Source organism: Pteronotus mesoamericanus, unplaced genomic scaffold (assembly GCF_021234165.1).
Source record: "Pteronotus mesoamericanus isolate MK-2021 breed Mesoamerican mustached bat unplaced genomic scaffold, CSHL_Meso_final contig_43, whole genome shotgun sequence".
Taxonomy (NCBI): Eukaryota; Metazoa; Chordata; class Mammalia; order Chiroptera; family Mormoopidae; genus Pteronotus; species Pteronotus mesoamericanus.
In genome coordinates, this window is record NW_026555161.1 from 2,437,544 (window position 1) to 2,459,376 (window position 21,833).

Sequence of the window (21,833 nt, forward strand, 5' to 3'; positions counted from 1 at the left end):
TTGGCAGTTCCCAGCCTCCCCGTTCCCACCCCTTCACTTACTTATGTTACTGATTGATCTCAGAGGTCCATTCTCTAAAGTGACAAGGAAATATCTGGGTTTTTCTTAATGTTTTTTTCATTCTGAAATAATTATAGGTTCATAGGAAATTACAAAAGAAAAATGTACAGGAAGTTGTACAGCACTTTCCCCTATGATAATACCCTGAGTAACTAAATTATCAGATTTTATCATAAGTGTGTGTGTGTAGTTCTTTGTAACTTTACCACCTGTGCAACTTCACATAAGCACCAGCACATTCATCTACCACAAGGCTCCCTCTTGCCACCTCTTCTTCACAGCCACACTGACCTCCTCCTACGTTTGCTTTCCAGACTCTATCCTCTGGCAACCACTAGTCTCCATATCTGTAATCTTGTTATTTCAAAAATTGTATTTAAATGGAATCATATAATTTGTAGCCTTTTGATTAGCTTGCCTTTTTTTTTTTTTTTTAATTCAGCACCATTCCCTTGAGATCCATCCAAGTTGTTAAATTGGTTTTGATTCTAGTGAAGAATGTTGGCCGCCCTGTGTAAGTGACAGGGCTGTTTGGCTCATGAAACTTCTTTTGTTAACTGTATTCCGTTACCTGAAAGTAACTGCCAAGTCAGGAATAAAATAAAACCAGAGGCAGACAAGATCATTTCAATACCTATCTTGAGTTCTAAGAACTAGCATGGCAATTGCCTAGATTTTATTGTCTAGGTGAAATACTTGTTTTCCTTTAAAATGTAAATAGCCTCAATCCCATGCACTAATGGCATGACATAACCTAATATTTATGAAAATTTAACCCTTTCAGTAAAAATTAGGAGACATTTGCTTGCACTATGTCTTTGGTTACTATTTAGTCTACCTCTTAGAGGTACCATTTATGTCCAGGTTCCAAATTTTGAGAGTTTTTTATTCTAGCAAATGGAATATATAGTAATGAATGAAGTTCAGAGCTAAAATTTTTGACCACTTTGGGCAAATAATATGAAAATAAAATGTCAACTTACACTGGAATATGCTTACATAGGCTATAGCCTATGATTTATTGAGAGGCCAATTTCCACATATTTGAAATGCAAGACTACCTGGTTTTCCTTTAATGGATGAGGGACATAGAGCAAAGAAATGTTTTAATGTTTGATTCCAAGTCAGGGCACATACTTAGGTTGCAGGTTCCATACCCGGTTGGGGCATGTATGAGAGGCATCCAATCAGTGTTTTTCTCTCACATCGATGTTTCTCTCCTTCTTTCTCTCCCTGTCTCCCCCACTCTAAAATCAGTGAACATTTCCTTGGGTAAGGATAAAAACAATTAAAATGGGAATAAGGAAAGCTTCTGGGAGGAGATTGAGAAAGACCACAAAGGCCAAAATAGGTGTGGTGTCTTTGGGATTTAAAATGAAGGAGCAGAATATTCTCTGTATTTATGAATCATGGGGATGTAAAGTACAGCATAGGGAATATAGTCAATAAAATTCAAGTAACTATGTATCGTGTCAGATTGGTACGAGGTTTATCAGGATTATCATTTAGTAAGCTATATAATCACTGGGGAATATTATTGAAACTAATATAATATTTAATGTCAACTATAATTGAAAAATTAAAAATCATTCTTTAAAAAAGCTGAGCAATAAAAAGAAGGAGCATATGAGAGATTTTAAATGTGACCTCTTAAGTTTTGGCAAAACAGTCTGGGCAAGATGTCAAACATGAGTGCCAGGTAAAGGTGCTGAGTGAACAGAGGTAGCACAGGTGGCCTGAATAGGACTTAGTGTAGAGAGAAAGAGGAAAAATTAGAGACATATTGGAAATTAAAAGTATAGTCCTTTACAAAAAATGTGAGGATAAAGTAAATTTGTTACTCGTGACAAAGTAGGGAGATCTTGCCTCCAAGGGGGTTACAGTCCTAGTAATAAGCAAGAACCCGTGAACATTCAAAGAATAATGTAATAAATGTTATAACAGAGTACATTGGTAAAAATGGGGATTTAGTAAGGATTAGCCAACACATATAATATGTTAGTGCAGGTCCCTTTCGAAACATTACAATGTGAGCAATAAATTTTCAACTGAGGTGACTCAGGAAGGATCCACAAAGTGGCAATAGCATTTAAGTTGTGTCTCAAGGGATGGGGCTTGAATTTGGATAGGCAAAAAGAGAAAAATCTAGTAGCAAGTGAGAAGAGGGGGAGAGAAAGAGAGTTGTATCACCCCTCTCTCAAGATAGGCTTGGCTAAACTGGGGTAATTTTTTAAAGTTTCAGTGGCTTAGCACAGGAAAAATTTAATTCTTTCCCATGTGAAGTACAGATGAGATGGAGATCTGGTCTCTCTCTTGTCAACACCACCTTCTTGGCCTTTGGTTCTCAAGGTCACTGATACAGAAGAGAGGGAAGAAGGAGGCACATCAGCTCTTAGCTGCTTCAGCCTGGGAGAGACCCACACCCCTCTGTCACTGTCCGTTGCCCAGCACTAGTTGAGGAGGCTAGGAAATGTGGGGGCGGCCATGGGAGATTGGATGAGCACTCGTCTCTGTCACAGTGATGAAAGCAGGAAAAGACAGCTGGCTCAGCAGGTCTCAAAGAGGCAGGAGAGAGTGACCTTACTAATATGTTAGCCTCAGCAACACTGAGAGACCACTTAACCTTAGAAGTGAAAAGGAGAGAAGCAGAAAGGAAAAAAACTGACACCCAGAGAAAGAAAAAAGGGAGATGTTGAGCATAACCCAATGGGAGGCACACATCTGCGTGCAGGCATCTCCACATGGTAAGAGGTTCTATCATCTCAGGAGACTAACATGGCAGCAGCTGGCTGGGCACTCTACAGAGAATGCAAGTAGTTTGTTTCAGGGACTAGAGGAAAGTGAAAAGGGTCACTAAGAAATGAGGGAGAGAAATGTCTCACCCACTGAGGGCTCTGTAGGTCCTGGGCTACATAGATGAGTGGACACTATCAATCAGTACAGTGAATTATATTAATAGGAAATAAGAGAAATTCTTTCAGAGTCTTCCAAATGATGCCTTTCCCTCTGAAGTTAATAGCTAAATCTTCATATTAACAAAGATCAAGAAAGAGACGGAGAGAACATCTCTTGACAGAACTTTTCCATTTTTTACCAAGTGTTTGTTTTTTAGCGGCCCTTAGCAGCCTTCATTTTGTACTATCATTCAGTGTAATAGTGTAAGCTTACTGTCAATATTGGGCATTTATTTTCTCTGTATTTCCGGAGGGAGATGGGGACATGATCCCTGTGCTGTGCTCTCATGGGGCAAAAGCTGGAATGAACTTGGCTTTCCAATGCAGCAGTCTTGCAGGTATCTCGTCCAGTATATTGGAGCATCACTTTCTCTGAGAGTGTAGTTCCTTATGAAGGAGGAGAAAATTATTTATCTGAAAGAAATGTTCACAAAAATAACCATGGAGGGTTATTAAATGGAAATCTTTCTGACCAAACCACTTTAAATCAATCTATCCAGATGTTTCTTGCCTCTTCTGACTCATCCTAGCCTGTGTGCCTGCCACGTATGGAGAGCCATGAAAGGAGTCTTAGGAAGACAGCTAAGACATGGGATAAGTCTGCAGCACAGTGTGATTGATAGATGCTGGAACGATGGCAAACAAGCACATCCAGTGCTCTGGGTTAGCAGATTCCTACATCTTACTGGGATGAAGTCTGAGAGAATTCTATTCACACCCACCTATAAGAATTAGAAACACTTGTCTACACCTGGCACTCTCACTTAACTTCGAATTGGTTGGCCAAAGTGAAGTTTCAGTCCTGTGATGATGGTATATTTTAAATCTTCCCTATTCAACCTATGATCTAACAGAGGAAATTGTAGAGGCTTTTGATTTTAAATCTTTCATCAGTGCCTTTGGTCTTATGGAGGAAAACAAATAGATGTTCAGCATGTGCTATCTGAATGACTTAACTATATATTATCTTTGTACTGGTCCCCAAAAGAAAATGAAAAAGGTCATATCTGACAGAAGAGGTAAATACTGAAGCATCCCTTTCTTTTTTTTTTTTATCCTCACCTGAGGACATTTTTTCATTGCTTTTAGAGTGAGAGGAAGGGAGAGAGAGAAACATTGATATGAGAGAGAAGCACAAATCAGTCACCTCACATATGTATCCAGACTGGGGATAGTACATGTCCACACTAGGGATCGAACCCACAACCCATTCATGTACATTGACCAGGAATCAAATCTGCAACCCTTTGGTTGCAGGACAATGCTCCATCCAACTGAGCCACACTGGCCAGGGCCTGAAGCATCCTTTTCCACTGTTTTCAGCAATTGGGTGTGTGGGACAGAGAGGAAAGACAGCCTGAGCCAACATTGTGGCATCTCTGGACTCTGCAAATGAGGCATGAGGATATCCCCAAACATTCCTCAGGGACATATCTCCTGCTAACCAGATTGATCAAGAGGCCACCTGGGCATGGGGGGAGCCCTGTGCTGTGTGCAAGCTGTATGACCTTGGCCCAGTCATTGGCCTCTCTGGTTATAAGGATGCTCAGTGAACTTAGAGAAAGACTGAATGAACTTAGTGAGGACTTCAACAAAGAGACAGGAAACATAAAATGGAGATAGAAAACAATAAAGAACCAGTGAGAAATGAAGACGACACTAACAAAAATGAAAAGTACCTTATACGGAATCAACAGTAGAAAAGATGAAGCAGAGAGTCAAATCAGCATTTTGGAAGGTAAAGAGGCAGAAAACACCAAATCAAAATAGCCAAAAAGCAAAACAAAACAAAATGAGGGTAGTATAAGGAACCTCTGGGGCAACTTCACATTACCAACATTCACATTATTGGGATATTGGAAGGAGAAGAGAGAAAGCAACAAATTGAAAACTATTTGATAACCAAGTGGTATTCCATTGTGTAAATGTGTCATACTTGTTTTATCCACTCATCTACTGATGGACATTTGGGCTGCTCCCATATCTTGGCTATTGCAAATAATGCTGCAATGAACATAAGGGTGCATATATTCTTTAGAATTAGTGTTTTGAGTTTCTTAGGATAAATTCCCAGAAGTGGAATCCCTGAGTTATAAGGCAGTTCCATTTTTAATTTTTTGAGGTAGCTCCATACTACTTTCCACAGTGGCTGCACCAGTCCGCATTCCCAACAGTGCAGAAGTGTTCCCTTTCTCCACATCCTTACCAGCATTTGTTGTTTGTTAATTTATTGATAATAATCATTCTGGTAGGTGTGAGCTGATATCTTGTTGTGGTTTTAATTTACACTTCTCTGATGATTAGTGACGTTGAACATCTTTTCATATGTCTATTGACCAGTTGTATGTCCTTTTTGGAGAAGTGTCTATTCAGGTCCTTTGCCCATTTTTAAATTAGATTATTTGTTGTTGTTGTTTTGTGTTGAGTTGTATATGTTCTTTATAAATTTGGCATATTAACCCCTTTTCAGATGTATCAATGAATATGTTCTCCTTTTTTGACATCATGGATGGACCCAAAGAACATTATGCTAAGTGAAATAAGCCAGTCAGAGAAAGAAAAATACTATATGATTCCACTCCTATGTGGAATCTAATGAACAAACTGAACTAACAAGCAAAATAGAGACAGACTCATAAATAGAAAGTAGGCTGACAGCAAGGAAGCGGGTTATAAAGGGATTGAGCAAAAAAGAAAAAGAACTCATAGACACAGACAACAGTGTGCTGATTGTGGTGGGGGGGAGGTGGGTGGAGGTGGAAGAGAGTATGGGGGAATAAATGGTACTGGGGAAAAAATACAATAAAAAATGAACCATTAAAAACAGAAAGAAAAACAAAACAAAAAAGAAAACCTATTTGAAAAAATACTGATAGAAAACTTCCCTAACCTGGTGAAGAGAAAAGACATACAAATCTTGGAAGCACAAAGGATCCCAAACAAGATGAACCACAGAGGGCCACACCAAGACGCATCATAATTAAAATGCCAACGTTTAAAGACAAAGAGAGAATCTTAAAAGCAGCAAGAGAAAAGCAGTGAATTACCTACATAAGGAGCTCCCGTATGACTGTCAGCTGATTTTTTAAGAGAAACTTTGCAGACCAACAGGAATTGGCACAAAATATTTAAAGTGATGAAAAGCAAGGACCTACAACCAAGGTTATTCTACCCAGCAAAGCTATTTAAAATCAAAGGACAGATAAAGGACTCCTTAGACAAGAAAAAACTAAAGCAGTTTATCATCACCAAACCAATATTGCAAGGTATGTTAAAGGGTCTAAAGGGTCTTCTTTAAGAAGAAAAAAACAGATTAAAAATATGAATAATAAATGACAATAAATGCATATCTATCAACAATAACTTTAAATGCAAATGGATTAAATACTCTAGCAAAAGACATATAGTGGCTGAATGGATAACAAAACAATATCCATACATATGTTGTCTACAAAAGACTCACTTCAGATTGAAAGATACATATAGACTGAAAGTAAATGGACATAAAAAGATACTTCATTAAAATGGAAATGGAAAAAAAAGCTGAGCTGGCAATACTAATTTTAGACAAAATAGACTTTAAAACAAAGGCTGCATAATAAGATCCAAGAAGGACTGAGCAATTCAATTTATGGGTATTTACCGAAGAAACCCAAAACACTAAATTGAAAAGATATGGGCAGCCCTATGTTCACTGCAGCATTATTTACAATAGCCAAGATATGGAAGCAACGTAAGTGTCCATCAGTAGGTGAATGGAAGAAGTGGTGCATGTGGATAATGGGACATGACTCAATCATCTGCAACAACATGGAATGACATAGAGGGTGTTGTGCTAAGTAAAATAAGTTAGAGAAAGACAAACGCCATATGATTTCACTTATATGTGGAATCTAAAAAATAAACAAGCAGGACAGAAAGAGACTCATAGATACAGAGAACATTTTAAGGGTTGGCAGAGGCAAGGGTGCTTGGGAGACTGGGTGAAAAAGGTGAAGGGGTTTAGAAGTACAAATTGGTAGTTAAAGAATAGTCATGGGGATGTAAAGCACAGCATAGGGAATATAATCAATAATACCATAATAACTATGTATGGTGCCAGATGGGTACTAGATTTATCAGGGTGATCACTTCATAAGTTATATAAATGTCTAATCACTATGCTATGCACCTGAAATTAATATAATGTACATCAACTGTAATGGAAAAATAAAAATTATTTTAAAATACTTCTTTTTCTTTTTTTATTTTATTTTCCAGTTACAGTTGACATTGGATATTATTATATATTAGTTTCAGGTGTACAGCATAGTGGTTAGACAATTATATAATTTACAGTGTGATTCCCCCAGATAATTTAAGTACCCACCTGGCATCATACATAGTTATTAAAATATTATTGCCTGCATTCCCTATGCTGAATTTACATCCCTGTGACTATTTTATAACTGCCAATTTGTACTTGTCAATCTCTTCACCTTTTCACCCATCTCCCAAACCCCCTCACCTCTGGCAAACATCAGTTTGTTCTTTTTCTGAAGAGGAAACTGAAGCCCAGGGACAGAGACTTACCCAACATGACTTTGTTAGTGTCAGAGCTAGACCTGAAAGGAGGGTAGGCAGACACTCAGTCCAGTGCTCTTTCCATTTCCCTAGTAGTTTCTACCAGAAGATGTTTCAAGGATCCAATTCTGAATTCAGCCCATCTGCTCTTAAATATCATGTATTCTATATTTTTCCTAACACCTTAGAAATTCTTACCTCTCAGCTGCACAGATCAGTGATTCAATGTTTGTTTTTCTCTTTCTCAAAGCTCATTTATTCTCTGAAGTATTAAATCCTTGAAGACAGTTGAAGGGCTATCAAAATATACATAAAAATTAAGTAATCCCCCTAAAGACTGAGAGCTGTGAGCCATTCTTTCAAGGATGTTGAGGTCAAAGCCCTTTGTCTGTTGTAGATATCAAAAAATATAATTTCATATTTAAAGCCTTTCTTCAGAGAGCCCCAAACACTTAACACATGCAATCTTACTGTGGTAAGAATAGATCTTCACACCCACCTGCAGATGGGGAAACTGAGGTTCAAAAAGTTTAAGTGGTTCTTCCAAAGGCATGTTAGATGGATAGTGGTCCTAACTAAAGGGCTCTGGGGCCCTCTAAACCCCTCCCCTGAATTCTTTATCTTCCACCAGCATCAGGACACCTTCTGCAGTGCATGTCGCTAGAAGCCAAGGGCAGCCCCATGACACCCCATCCCTTCTGGGTCACACTTGCCCTAAATGAGGATGCTTTACATTACAGTAGAGTAGCTTTGGGATGAGACCTGGTTAAATATCCCAGTGCCAGCCTTTACTGTCTGATCTTAAATCCCAGGGCCAACCTCATCTGTGTGACCTTAAATAAGTTCCCCAAACCTTCTGAACTCCTCTTTCTCTGGGAACAAATGGAGATATTAATGTTGTTATTTTATTTTCCCACCAGACAATGAGCTCCTGGGAAGCTGGGACTGCAGCTTGGCCACCGCTGTGTTGCCAGCACTGGCATGGCACCAGCCACCCAGTACATGTGCGATACATGTCTGTCGAACTGCCAGGTTGTTGGGAGAACTGAGTTTGACAGTCCACCTAAGTTTCCTAAGGTCCTCTCGTTCATATATGAGTTCCTTGTTGCAAAGGCTTTCACACTCACGCCCTGGGCTCCCTCCTGCAGGAATCCTCAAAGGCTGGCAATTCTGCTCTCCAGTTCCACTGGAGATCATGTGAATGTCTTCTGTCACTCGCAGCTTAATTTGGCAGTATGAAGTGACTCCCCCATGCACCAGAAAACAGTATCCCTTCACTTGATTGGGGCCTACGAACCACCTTATCCAAAATTCCAGAATCTAGCAACAGATAAAATAATGCACAAAAATCAGACAAATTGGTTATCAACCCTGGCTGAGCATCAGAATCCCCTTGGGAACTTTTAAAAATAAACAGACAAAAATAAACCAACAGGCAAGGGATGCATCTCCAAAATCTGATTCAGAAAGTGCAGGGCAGGGATCTGCATATGTATTTTTCTCTAGTTGACTGTGATCCCTTGCCTGGTTTAGGAGTCTTTGCATTTAACACATACAAGCTGTTATTACTATTCTTTTTAAAATTCAATGTCTTCCAGGCAGGGGGTAAAAAAATACTAGTTGTTAAATGAAATAGCTCATTTCTTTCAGAAAATGTATCTTATTTAAGCATATTAGCAATCAGCCATATGGGCAGGGAATTTTGATTTCTAACAGTTGATCACAGTGATTCGTTTCTATGAGCTCACCCATTCACATGCGGCCTCATCCATAGATGCCACCGGTTGGTAGTGCCTCTGAGCTGCTCAAATGGATCAATCCCGATTCAACACTCAGAAATGCAGAGAATGGATTTAAGGGAGTGGCAGGGTGTCTGGAATTTCCACCTCCCCCTGGGCATTTTGTGCAGAATCCAAGGAGTCCCCAGATTTGGCTTCTTGTCTTTGCAGGGTATGTGGAGGCTCAGCAGAGTTTGCTTATCAGCTTTGCTGCAGGATATACACTCTCACTTCACCTTGTGGAGCCTCCTTGACAGGCGCAATTATGTTGTCCATCACCTGCTGGGAGCTCTTTGAGTAACTTCCCACATATTAAAAACCAGTTCACAGCCACACACCCTCTCCAACTTGCTTCTTCCAATCTCCGTACTTCTCTCTCTGCAAATTTATCCATTAACTTATGCCCAGTTTTTAGATTACTCTAGCAATAATTGTTTACAACAGCTCTGATAATCTACTAGCGGCTCCGAAAACAGATAGCTTCAGCTTCTGCTCTTCTAAATTTCTAATTTAGTCATATTGAACCCATTACCCTTCTCTGAGTACACCTTGCAGCTTCATCATTCTTACCTTCATGTGTATTCATATCACCTGAAGTGCTCCTTCTGTTTGTCACTTTTTCTGCTTTTGTACTCCTGACAGCTCCAGTCTTTCCTTCATGTCTCAATTCAGTTCTTTTCTTCTCTGGAAACTTCCCTTGACCACCCCCTCCAATAGTCAAGTGTATACGTTTGTCTTCTGAGAAAAGACAGCCATTTCAAGGTTGAAGAGTGACCCATTCTGCTCTGCATCCCCAGTGCTTGCCACGGGCCGAAGTCCTGGGAGTCTTTATTAAATGGATGGATGAATTGACGCAACAGCCATACTTAGTGAAAACTACTTAGGAAACGTTTCGAGTATTATTGTCATGTAGCAGTTCAGCTTCAAAGTGCTTTGCACCCACAGAGATGGAGTTTTGAGTACTTGGCTGATGAGTTAATTTACTTACTCTTAACTCTCCCAGGCCTAGCAAAGTTGAAAGAGCTTATACCCAGATGAGTGTAGCCTTTGAATTATCATAGAAGGTGGCCTTGCTCAACAACAGGGCCAGCTTTATGGGCGTGCCACCTTTACATTTGTACAGGGCACCTTGCTGAGAAGGACCCCTTGCTTGGTTCAGAACTCTGCTGTGGCTGTGTTGAACTTAACGATTTTAAAACATTTTTATGTTGCATGGGAGCTCATAATTGTGCTGCCGATCCTGCCCGGCAGAGCTGGTGCCTGCCCAACTGGCAAGTCCCCAAGAGGTTTATGGTATAGTCAGGACCTCCCCGGATACATGACTGGCACTGCCTTTGGTCTTTTTTTTTTTCTTTTGACTGTTCAAAGAGTCAAGGGACTGCTGACCCTGGACTCGGTATTTTGCACATGGGAAAGCGCCAGGGTTAGTCATCGCCCAATGAAAAACTTTTAAAAGGCACTTAAAACAGAAATAATTAGAGTCTATTTAAAAGTCATTTCTAACTTGAAAAGTAATTGCAAGTCCATGGACCTCCTCACAACTTTCTGTTTTATTTCATATCATCGAAAGGCATATTTTAAAGATAGATAAGAGCAGTCAGCTTAAGCTTTTTCACTGTAGTGGAATTTTACTTGACTCCCACAGTGAGAGAAGAATTTTAGGCTAGCCATTTTCTTCTATAGGGTAATTTAAGTGTAAAAGAATATTGTTCCAAAAGTGTACCCCTTGAATGGAAAAAAATGCAATAAAGATAAAAAAAATGTTTAAGCTTATCCCTTGAAATAACTTTTATAATGAGACTTTCAACAAAAATGATTTTCTAAGTAAAGTCAGTGTCTTTCTGAGCATAAACTAAATTGAGAAATGTAAATATCCAGAAACAGAAATATTATACAATATCTAAATATCTTTTTCTACAAACAGTTCAAATGGTATGCATGGTGAGCATTAAACTGGACTGTAAAATACCTTGAAATTATGACTTCTCTCTAAAATTGATATTAAATGATTATTTTCCAGGTACATGATTTTTATAATAGTTCTTTTACGTATTACAAACATGATCCGTGTCCACTGTATAAAATCTAGGACAAGGAAAAAGTAAGACAATTCAGTTCTAACAACTGTAGCCATTTTGATAGAGGTCCCTTCTGCCTTTTTTTTCTTTTCAAAAATGGGCTCATAAACTAGATATTGTTTTGTAACCTGCTTGCAACATACAGAGGGGAGACAAAAGCAGGTTTATAGTTGTTTGTAATAAATAATACTATAAATAATAAATCATAGAAGAATAAACTGTGTTTTGCATACTCACAACTGTAAACCTCCTTTTGTCATTCCCTGTATTTCCATGTCATTATATATTCTTTTACATTTTAATATGATGATAAGATATATATGGTATTCCTTGATATGCATGCATTATAATTTATTCAACCAACCCTCATTCTTAGAAAATTGGGTCATTTCCAGGTATTTTTCACAAATACAGACACCTATTTAGCAATAGTTTGTTAATATAGCTATGAAGGATTTATGTACATTATTAATATTAAATATTCCTGCGCTCAGTGTAGAATACAAAGATAATAAGACAAGCCACTCTGCCTAAAAGATATCTTAACTGAGTAGGAAAGAGGACATAAATATAATTAATGATAATGCAAAAATAATGTCAAGGGAGCAGAGAGAAGGAAATAACTGCGGAATTAAGGAAACTGTGCCAGAGGAGACCCTGGAAATACATAGGGTTTTGACAAGGGAAGGAGGGGTAGACAGTGTTTTGAGAAGGCAGAGCACAGGCCATGGTCTGAGGGGTCAAAGTGCACAATGTCTTCAGGAGCGAATGGAAAGACAGTAAATGAATGAAGTAGAGCTGACCGCAAAGGACTAAAGGCCATTCCCAAAAGTTTTTACTTATGACTGTAAGAAGTAAGAAGTCAGTCACTATCTTGAGGAGCTGGAGGGAAGATTGGATCCAGTTTTAAGAACTTAATTCTGGTTAAGTTTGGCCAGAAGGGGAAAGAGCCTGAGATAGTTTGTAATCAGGATTCTTGCAGCGGTCTCGGTGAGAGGGGATGGGAGCCTCACCTGGCTGTGAGACCTGGCCTCAAGACAAGCAAAAGAATCAACAGAACGCAGCATTTGGATTCAGATGGGAGAGGGGAGTTGGGGCAAGATGCACAGGAAACCGACTAGTTTAAGTAATTCTTTGCCACATTGCTAAACTATTAGAGTTCAGGATGATGTCTTTTGGGCTCCATTCTCCTCAGTGCCATGCCTGGGGCAATCAAACAGGTGGGACTTAGCAAATATTTATTAAATGGAAGGGCCACAGCCAGTGTCTTCTGAAAGAAAGCCAGAACTCTTCCATTCCTCAAAAGTAACTACTGTCCTTTAAGGATAAGACCTTAGCAGAGGAATGCATTGACATATTCAAGAGCCAAAGTTTTTTTAACCTTTTCTATGAAGAATAAGCCTTATAGTTTAAATAAGAGCATGCCTTAATCACCACCCCTGAGTCATAAAAGCTGTGATATCTAAATATTCTTCTGAGATTTTGAGCACTGATGAATTGGCATTAACAAAGGCAAGAGAAAATATTGGTTCAAAAACAAATTATTAGATTGCCTGGGGCATGGTATCCTGCGCATGACTAAAGGAGTGACTCTTTAAGGAGTGACTCTTCTGTTCTACATCTCAATGAGGGTCGTGATTCCTTGGGGGTATACAGTTGTCAGAGTTAATGAGCTGGACACTTAAAACGTGCTCATGTTGTTGTATGTAGATTATGACGCCTTGATGAAGTTGATATAAAAGTGATTAGAACCAAGATTTAAAGTGTTACTAGAGTCTAATTATGGAATTTTTTTCAAATTATTTCTTCCCCAGATATATATTCCATATATATTTACACGCTTTTATAAAAGCCAGTTTATAGCAACTTAGTACAGCCCACCTTTTGTGTGTGCTGCCTGCAGGCCAGACCCTGTGCAGTCGCTGGAGGGTACAGTGGTGAACGTCCAGGATGAGGCCCTGCCCTGACAGATCAAAGCAGCTGCCAACATAAGACCTCAGAGTAAGCACAACAGAGCTCTCCTTAGGTTCCTTATGCCAGTGAGCTTGATCTTTGGAGGAGGGGAGGAAACATTTTTTTAAAGGTCAGGTTGAAAAAAGTCTCGATGCACTTGCTGTGCTGCCCACTCTTGCCATTTGGTTTTGGTGCTGATTTTAACACCTTTAACAATCTCAAATAAAGCTGAGTTATTCTGACACTGGGTTAAGTCCTTGGGGATGATCCTAGCAGTGGGTGTTATTTCTCACCGAGGTGTAAGAGCCTTGCTACACGCTGTATGTGTGAACTCTGAACATTTAACTGAATGGTATGAGTCTGCTGTGTTAAGTTTTCTTTCTATCCAGAAAGTCCAACAGTTCATCATGGTCGAGGTTACTGTGGACTTTTCCGTTGGTGACATGGCCCATCTGTGCCCAGGTCTAGCAACATAATGGGCAGTTGGGGAAGAAGGATAGTCCTTTGGAAATAAAAACAAAACCAGTGCTATTAGTTTAACTTGGAAATGAAGGACAGTGCTGGAAGATAATCTTAGATTTCAACTGACCTGGGTTCTGTCATTTTGAATATGAAGAGAGCTGAGACCCAGTGAAGTGAAGCGACTTGCCCAAGTTTACTTGTGTAGCTTGGGCAGATCATGCACTAGCAGCAATGTCTCCTGTCTTGCAGGACTGGACCACATTGGCAGCCCCACATCCAAAAGGTCTATCTTCCCATTTGGCCAAATGGAAAGGGATTTCACTTCTATTGAGAAACCTTTCAAGGGAAGGAATAAGCGATGCCCTTGGCAAGCCATGCCGGGATTTCACAGCCTTTCCCACTGGGGATTTTTATGTGCTATTTTTGTCCTCCAACCCCACTCTGCAAAATGCCACTGCCTATTACTTCCTTTGAACAAATAGGGATTTTAATCATTCTCTTTTTACTTGATTTTAATCCTCCAAAGCCCTGCTCCCTTTGCCAGTTAACGTGCAGAAACTTCACTTGCAATGAAAGTCATACTTCTCTTGGTAGCCTGGCCTTTCAGCATTTTAAGAAGCTAAGTAGCTCCATCCTCATTAAATTAGACTCAAATTGGAGAACAGAATTACATACTTAAACAACACAGACGCAAAATGATGGATTAATGTTATACCTAATGTAACACATCGTGACATGCAGTAAGAGCATTAGACCAATTAGCGAGCGAGTCTTCTGCCCGGGTTCATCTTTTCTGCCGGGTATGGAGCAAAGGGATAGTGAATTGAAGGATGGCATTTATCAAATGCCCTTGGATAGAAAGTTTCCGCTTTAGTAACATGACCTGCATTCATTTAACAGACAGCGCCCCATCGCCTGGAAACACAGCAAAGAAAGTGCTACACCAAAAGTGCTGCCTCCAAATCGCATTTACACATCTAACTTTATTTCTAGAAATCATTGAAATCCATCACCAACTGTGTCTCAGTTGGAGTTAATATGTTCCAAAAATATATCCTGCCCTCTTCTTGAAAGCTACCAAATCATAAGTGATAGAGTTTAGCAGGTTTGTTGATTTGGGATCCCCCATTCCCCCCACCTTTTTTGGTCTTGCTTCCCTATCAGTCTGATTGGTAACAGAAAGGAGAGGTAAACAATAAATCTCCCCCTTCCTCCTGGTGTGAATGCCCAAGATACTGTCAGAAACAAAATGTATGGGGAGGTGGGGGGAAGTAAGGTCAGCCACTTTGGGGGAGGAGATGGTTTTCTGCTGTGGTAAAGCAGAAAAACCCTGTCACCGAGTTTAAATTAACAGAATCTGCCCAGAGGGGAGCCATGGTCTTTGTGTGGCTGATTAATGTCAGCCTTGTAAATGCAGTGCTCCAACAACAGGGCTAGCCCGCTGAGCAGACGCCGGCAGAAGACGGCACCCCCTGCTTGGGGATCTGAGCAGAACCCCGTGCCTCTGGAAAAGGCTGGATGAGAAAGCTGGAGACCGGGAATGCAGGAGATACTTTTAATGAGATTTCAGCTGTCTGTCCCAGGGAAGGAAATGCAGGCAGCCATTTAAAGCACCTTCCCTTCGGGCCTTGCAGCCCCAGAGAGCAGCACTGTGCAAATCCAACCCCTCTCTCCCAATTCACCTGTTTCAAGCACCACAGCTTTCAGGACAGTAAGTCCAAAATTACCTCTCGAATGATCTTCAGGTGTGAAGAGGAAGCATCTCAGGGGGCATATCTTAGATCTTTAAATGGATTGAGCAAGAAGCCTGGGGAAAACAGGACTCTGTTTGTCCCTGGTGCATACCTAAAGAATGCTGGTGGCACCAAGCAAATCCATCAGTCCTTGGTTTATGTGTCAATAAAGTGGGTTTTGTAGTTGTCAGCAGATGCTCTGAGGAAAGCCCCTGCATGGATTTCGTGCCCCATCTTATTACTGGTGAGACTGCTGTACCATATGCTGGGGGTGGAAGTTAAATCCACAGGGAATGTATGTGAGTTGAAACCCTATGTGGTGGATTTATGTCAATCACTGATATGTTTACATAAGTTCATTTTTGTGACCTTGAGAAGTGCCCTGAGACCATCCAGTTAGTCAAGGCAGCTCCCGGGGCATGCATCCAGCTCTGACACCCAGGCAGTGAACTGTTTTTCAGGTACAATTTCAATCACCTCCACAACCCTCTATGCATTTACCCCAGGGATTTGTGCTAAAGAATTTAATCTTTCAGACACTCTAAAAATAGCCAGAAACCACCCCTGAAACATCTGCTCTGGGGCCTTATTTGTGGAGAAGAGAAAAACCTTTTATTTCTGAATCCCACCATCTATGAAATCAGAGGTTGTTGTTTATATATCATAGGGTGGTTGCTTTGAGAGATAAATTTAAGTAAATGATGAAACTTTGGAAAAAATGGACTCCCTGGAATGGAATCAAGAACAAGCTCTTAGTGTTGACCTTTTGGCTAAAACCACATAACGCAATTTATGTCATCCCCTCTAGATATATGATTTTATTGGTTTGCTGGGAATTTTGGCTTAAGGGAAATGTGCATTGGGCAAGTTACTGACAAATGTCCGTCCCCACAGTGAGGTGTTAAGATAGAAAACAGCACAGACTTAGGCCCTCTCCTCTAAGGGCTTATACTAGAGGTCTATGGTTCGCAAAAGCCATTTTCAGGTGTTGTAATAGCTAACCTCATGATTGATGATTGCCCTTATTAAGAGCATTTGGGATCAAAACGGTGCTTTTTCAGCTACAAAGCAATTAAATTTTGCTCCTTATAAATCTTAACTACCAGCAAATTGGAGGTTTATAAACCATTTTGAAGTGCTGAGATCCTCTGATAAAAGCAGGTAAATCAGTCTTCAGAACCAGAAGTAAACCCAGTCATCAGTCACTGATTTGCTGGTTGTTAATGGACGTTTCCTTGTTGATATGTTTTAGCATTCATATATATGGAGATAAAATTGTATTTTGGTGTCTAAGTGCATTTCTTTACATTGTAGAGCTGGAACTCCCCCTCTGACTAGGTCTTCTCCCTTCTTTGATGGCGTGCTCCGGGCTCACTGGCCATTGGATTTCGTTTACATTCCCTCATGATCTCATCCATTCTCCCGGCTCTGCAGGCTCTCTGAATGCTGATGACCCTCCAATGTATTGCTCCAGCTTGATCCTGTCTGATCTCCATCCTCCTGTACTAACTTCCTACTTGAATCTCCACTTAAATATAAAATGTCCATCCCAAATTGAATTTGCCCAAAATAGGGCTCCTGATCTTCCGTCCAAATCCTCATCCCCTTGCATTCTCTCCATCTCAGCTGATGGTCACTCCCTCTCTTCACTTGCTCAGACCAAAACCTAAGAGTCTTCCTGGAATGTCCTTTTCTGTCACATCCCATATCTTGCCAGTTCCTCAATCAGAAAACAGTCTTTTCTCATCACTCACGTGTTCAGACTAGGCCTGGGACCAGGCCAGCTCTCCCTTCTCACCTCTTTCACCATGGCCCCTGGGTTCTAGCTGCCATCTCACACACCTGCATTCCTGCGGAAGCCTCCGGCTGGTCTCCCTGCTTTCCCCCTCATCTGCTCTTCATTCTGTTCACAGGCAATATCATGAGTGATGGGTCTTGTTAAAATCTGAAGGCTATCACACGACTCCCCACCTAAGCCCCTCAGTGGCTCGCCACCTTACCACCCCCCACCCCCCACCCCCCCCCCCCCCCGCGGGATCTGCTCACTGATCTCATCTTCTCTTTCTCCCTTCCTGACTCTGGTCACACTGGGCCTCGTGACAGTGCTCCTCACACACGGCAGAGGGATGCCCGGCTCAGGCCCTCTGCCCTTGCGGGGGCCTCCGCCTGGGTGTTCTTCCCCCAGCTCGTTGCACTGTTCACTCCCTCCTCTCCTTTTGGTTTTCACTCAGATGTCAAGGTCTTCTCTGACCACATTTACAGTTACCACCCTTCCTGCCATCCCCCAAATGCTCTCTCCCCACGGCACTCCTCATCCTCTCCCTTTTTATGGCTTTATTTTTTTCCCTTTTTACTCTGTAACATGCCATTTATTTTTATTCTTTGTTGTTGTTGATTTCTTATTTACCCCACTAGGATGTAAAAATTTCCACGGGAAGTGTTTGGCTCTTCTCCATTGATAGACTCTCTAGTATCTAGAATAAACAGTGCCTGAGAGATTTTAGAGAAACATTTGTGGAAGTAATTGATTAATTTGTATTTGTCTTTCTGTGGCATGTCTTTTCACCCTCGTATCTATTAGCATCTTAAATTTGTTTCCTTCAATATATTAGCAATGTCCAACTATTTCTGATATTTGTTGCCAATATTTTTATCTCCTTACTATTTAATTTAGTTGTATATAATTTACAAACTGAAGTTTACATCTTTGTAGGACCAAAGCCGTGGGTTTCTATAGTTGCTTTTTCTTTGTGCAGTCCTTCGAAAGTAAGCACAGTCCTAATATTCTGGAGCAGAGTATTTCTGCTCCAGAGTATTTCTGGAGAAAGTGCGCCAGGCCACACTTTCTGCGCTCACATCCTCGCATCTCCCGCAGGCATCAACAGGAAGGTTGTGTACTCCCTGGCCGACTCGGCCGATGGCTTCTTCTCCATTGACGAGTCATCTGGCATCATCATCCTGGAGCAGCCTCTGGACCGAGAGCAGCAGTCCTCCTACAACATCAGCGTGCAGGCCACCGACCAGAGCCCTGGACAGGCCCTGTCCTCTCTTGCCACTGTCACCATCACTGTCCTGGACATTAATGACAACCCCCCTGTGTTTGAAAGAAGGGACTACCTGGTGACATTGCCTGAAGACACCTCCCCTGGCACCCAAGTCCTTGCCGTTTTTGCCACCAGCAAAGATATTGGCACGAATGCTGAGATTACATATCTCATTCGTTCTGGGAATGAACAAGGGAAATTTAGGATCGATCCAAAGACAGGTAGGTAAACGGCAGCCTACTTAGAATTCAAGGCTTCATTCTGTCCTGCTTCATCTCCTAACCCCTTAACCACTTTGCTTGGCAGGCTCTTTTCCTCCTGTTATTTTCTTTGCAGCAGAAACAAGTCTTCTTAAAGCACGGCCTACAGGCAGGCCCCAGAGTGCCCTCTGGCATTCTGCTTCTAAGGATGCCCCTGCTGAGCTTGAAGCTCCTAGCTGTGGATTCACTTGGCAGATGCTTGACCCCCAGGTTGTCTGAAGGGTTCCCCACAGGAAGGTTGGGGAGCAGTAATGCAGTTCCTAGATGGGGGAGGGGAAGTATTCTTTGCACACTGTGCACAAGGGTTTGTTTTTTTCTCTATTTTTTTCCTGTGTGTTGCTTTGTTTTCTAACTTGGATCATGTGTTTGCATGTTGGTAAGCGCTCCTGGAGATTAGCGTTCATTTGCCACCGTCCACACTCAGGCTGCCACCCTCTGTTCACCTACCAAGGCAGACATCGATGAGTGATCTGACAATGACCTATAGGCCTTCTCAACCCAGCCCTCCAGTCAGGTGGAACTGGCACTGTATTTGAGTCCTGTTCCCTGCTCCTGGTCACTACATTGTCATTTCTTACCACATGCTTTTCAAACCATAGGGGAAGATGTGACATTTTCTAGAGAAAAGATGCTTAGAAAAAAACCAAGAGAACCCCCTGGGCTTTCTCTTCATCAAAGACTTAATAACTATTAGGGATAATTTGGGTAAATAAAGATGGCAATTTAGAATGTGCGCTTAGATGTTCTTTGAAGAGTAAACATATTTACCCTTGTATTTTCATACAGTGTTTGTGTTAATATTTCCAAAGCACTTTTGTGAATTTTCTCATTTGTTTATTCCCCTATGAATAGGCAAGGTAGTCCTGTTTGGTAGAAAAGAAAATCGAGTCTCTCACACCTTCTGGCCATTGGGCACAATTCCCTCATTACTCAAGGAACATGTACTTGTTGAGCAAGGTGGCAAAGGAGGTCCATTTGGATAGTCCAGTAAATACAAAGAAGAAACCATCATAATTAGCATACTTAGCAGTGCTCATTTAACACAGCAAATGCTCCAGGTTCCTATTAAATCATGGGTTATTTCTCACATTTTCCATATTAGAAAAACAGCTTCAGAGAGGTTAAATAATTTCTCCAATGTCCACTGTGAATAAATAGAGGATCTAGGATTTGAACTCAGATCTTGCTGACTTTGGAATAAATGCTTAACATCTAAATTACACTGCTATGCTGTGGAGAGTACCAAAAAAATGAAGGAGATACAGTACCTGCCCTTAAGTATAGGGAGGTGGAAATATTGATGAAGGAATTACATTAGTAGCTCCTCCCAGCAGTAACTCTGTTTATTAAGGTCATTACTTCAAATTAAAATGTACAGAAGTTTTCCTCATTTAAATATTTGTTAGCCTTCACCTGTCTCATTATGGCTATTGTATATGAGAACCATGGGGAAATGGTTAAGTACTGTTTAAATTTGGCACTGGAGAATAAGACTGGGGTACAACATAAAATGCTAAGGGTGATAATTGCTAAGACAACTTAATTATGGGGAGAAAAAGACTCTTGTTACAAGTATGACTTCTGTTTCTCACCTTAAGTAGAAGGGTAGCCTTAGCTCCTTCTACTGTGAGTGGATGTGACACACTCACCTTGGTCCTACTGATTGTTTCTCAGTAACCAGTCTTCCAGTAGCCAATTGCAGGATGAAGGAAGGATTGGGTTGCCACACCAGAAAGGGCTTGGATGGGAGGGAAGTAGCTCATGGGACTTCTCCGAAGGGGGGCACCCAACTAGCTGCTTTCACCTATTCTATTTGCTTAATTTAAATATATCTGTGACATGAGCAGGATTGCTGTTCTGTAGTTGTGGACACTGAGCTCACACTATTTGGCCAGTGATTCCCAGGTATTTTCTCTTCCATTCGGTCACTATACCTTCACATTTCTGAGATCTTTGCCCTCTTTGTGTCATAATAGCGTTAGATAAGCGCAGAAAGCAAAGGCCAGGAACACAGGAGATTTTCTAATGAGAGTCCAGCTATCTAAAAGTATTCATTTGCTGACCTGGGCAAGGGGTCATACACTTGCACCCACACATCTTGGCTCATTCTCAGTCAGCCTGAGTTCACTTGAAAAATCATCATGATGCACTTACCAGAGCTATTGTTCCTGTCCCTAGCTGCATGAGGGTGAATAATGCCAGAGGCTGTTAGGCTGCTTGAGAGAAGTTCAGGAACTATTAACCAAAGCATGCAAACACTTAATTTCTTCAGTGTTTTGTCAGATGGATAGCTATATGTCAACTGACAGCATTAATCAGACCCAGCAGGGAATTAAATAAACAAATTCCTGACTATCTAATATTCTTGGCTGGGGATGATGTTATATTTCCATGATTATGGAACTGCTGACCAATGTTTTCTCCTAATCAAATCTAAAGCTCCCCATTTTCCTTCAAAGGGGGTATATCAGTCTCTGACGTCCTGGACTATGAATTATGCAAAAAGTTTTACCTGGTGGTGGAAGCTAAAGATGGGGGCACCCCAGCTCTCAGCGCCATGGCCACGGTCAACATCAACCTCACAGATGTGAATGACAATCCTCCCAAGTTCAGCCAAGACATCTACAGCGCTGTCATAAGTGAAGATGCCTTGGTTGGGGACTCTGTCATTTTGGTAGGTGCCAGTGGGAGGCCCAGATGTCTGGGACTAACAATCCTCAAAAGAGTGAAAAAGTGAGCAAAGTCTGCCTTGGGTTCTCTCCACACTTTATCCTTTCCATGCCTTTTTGTCCCCAATAACTCTCCTCAGGCATTAGTCTCTCAGCTGCTTCTTCTTCAGTTTGTCTATTAAAAAGAGTCTGAAAATGCATTTATATTAAGGTACAAGTCACTGATAATCACTGTCCTCCCAGGAATGTTTTGGGTTTTTTTTTTTTTGAGAAAATAAA

General features: G+C 41.0%; 1 protein-coding gene across 1 annotated transcript in view; it reads left to right on the forward strand.

Annotated features, from left to right (window-relative positions):
- Positions 1–21,833, forward strand: part of FAT3 (FAT atypical cadherin 3) — a 629,111-nt gene that overhangs the window by 557,125 nt on the left and 50,153 nt on the right. The window contains exons 15-16 of the mRNA XM_054577438.1: positions 18,457–18,846; positions 21,345–21,559. Of these exons, the coding sequence (XP_054433413.1) occupies positions 18,457–18,846; positions 21,345–21,559 (605 nt within the window). The remainder of the gene's footprint in view (positions 1–18,456; positions 18,847–21,344; positions 21,560–21,833) is intronic.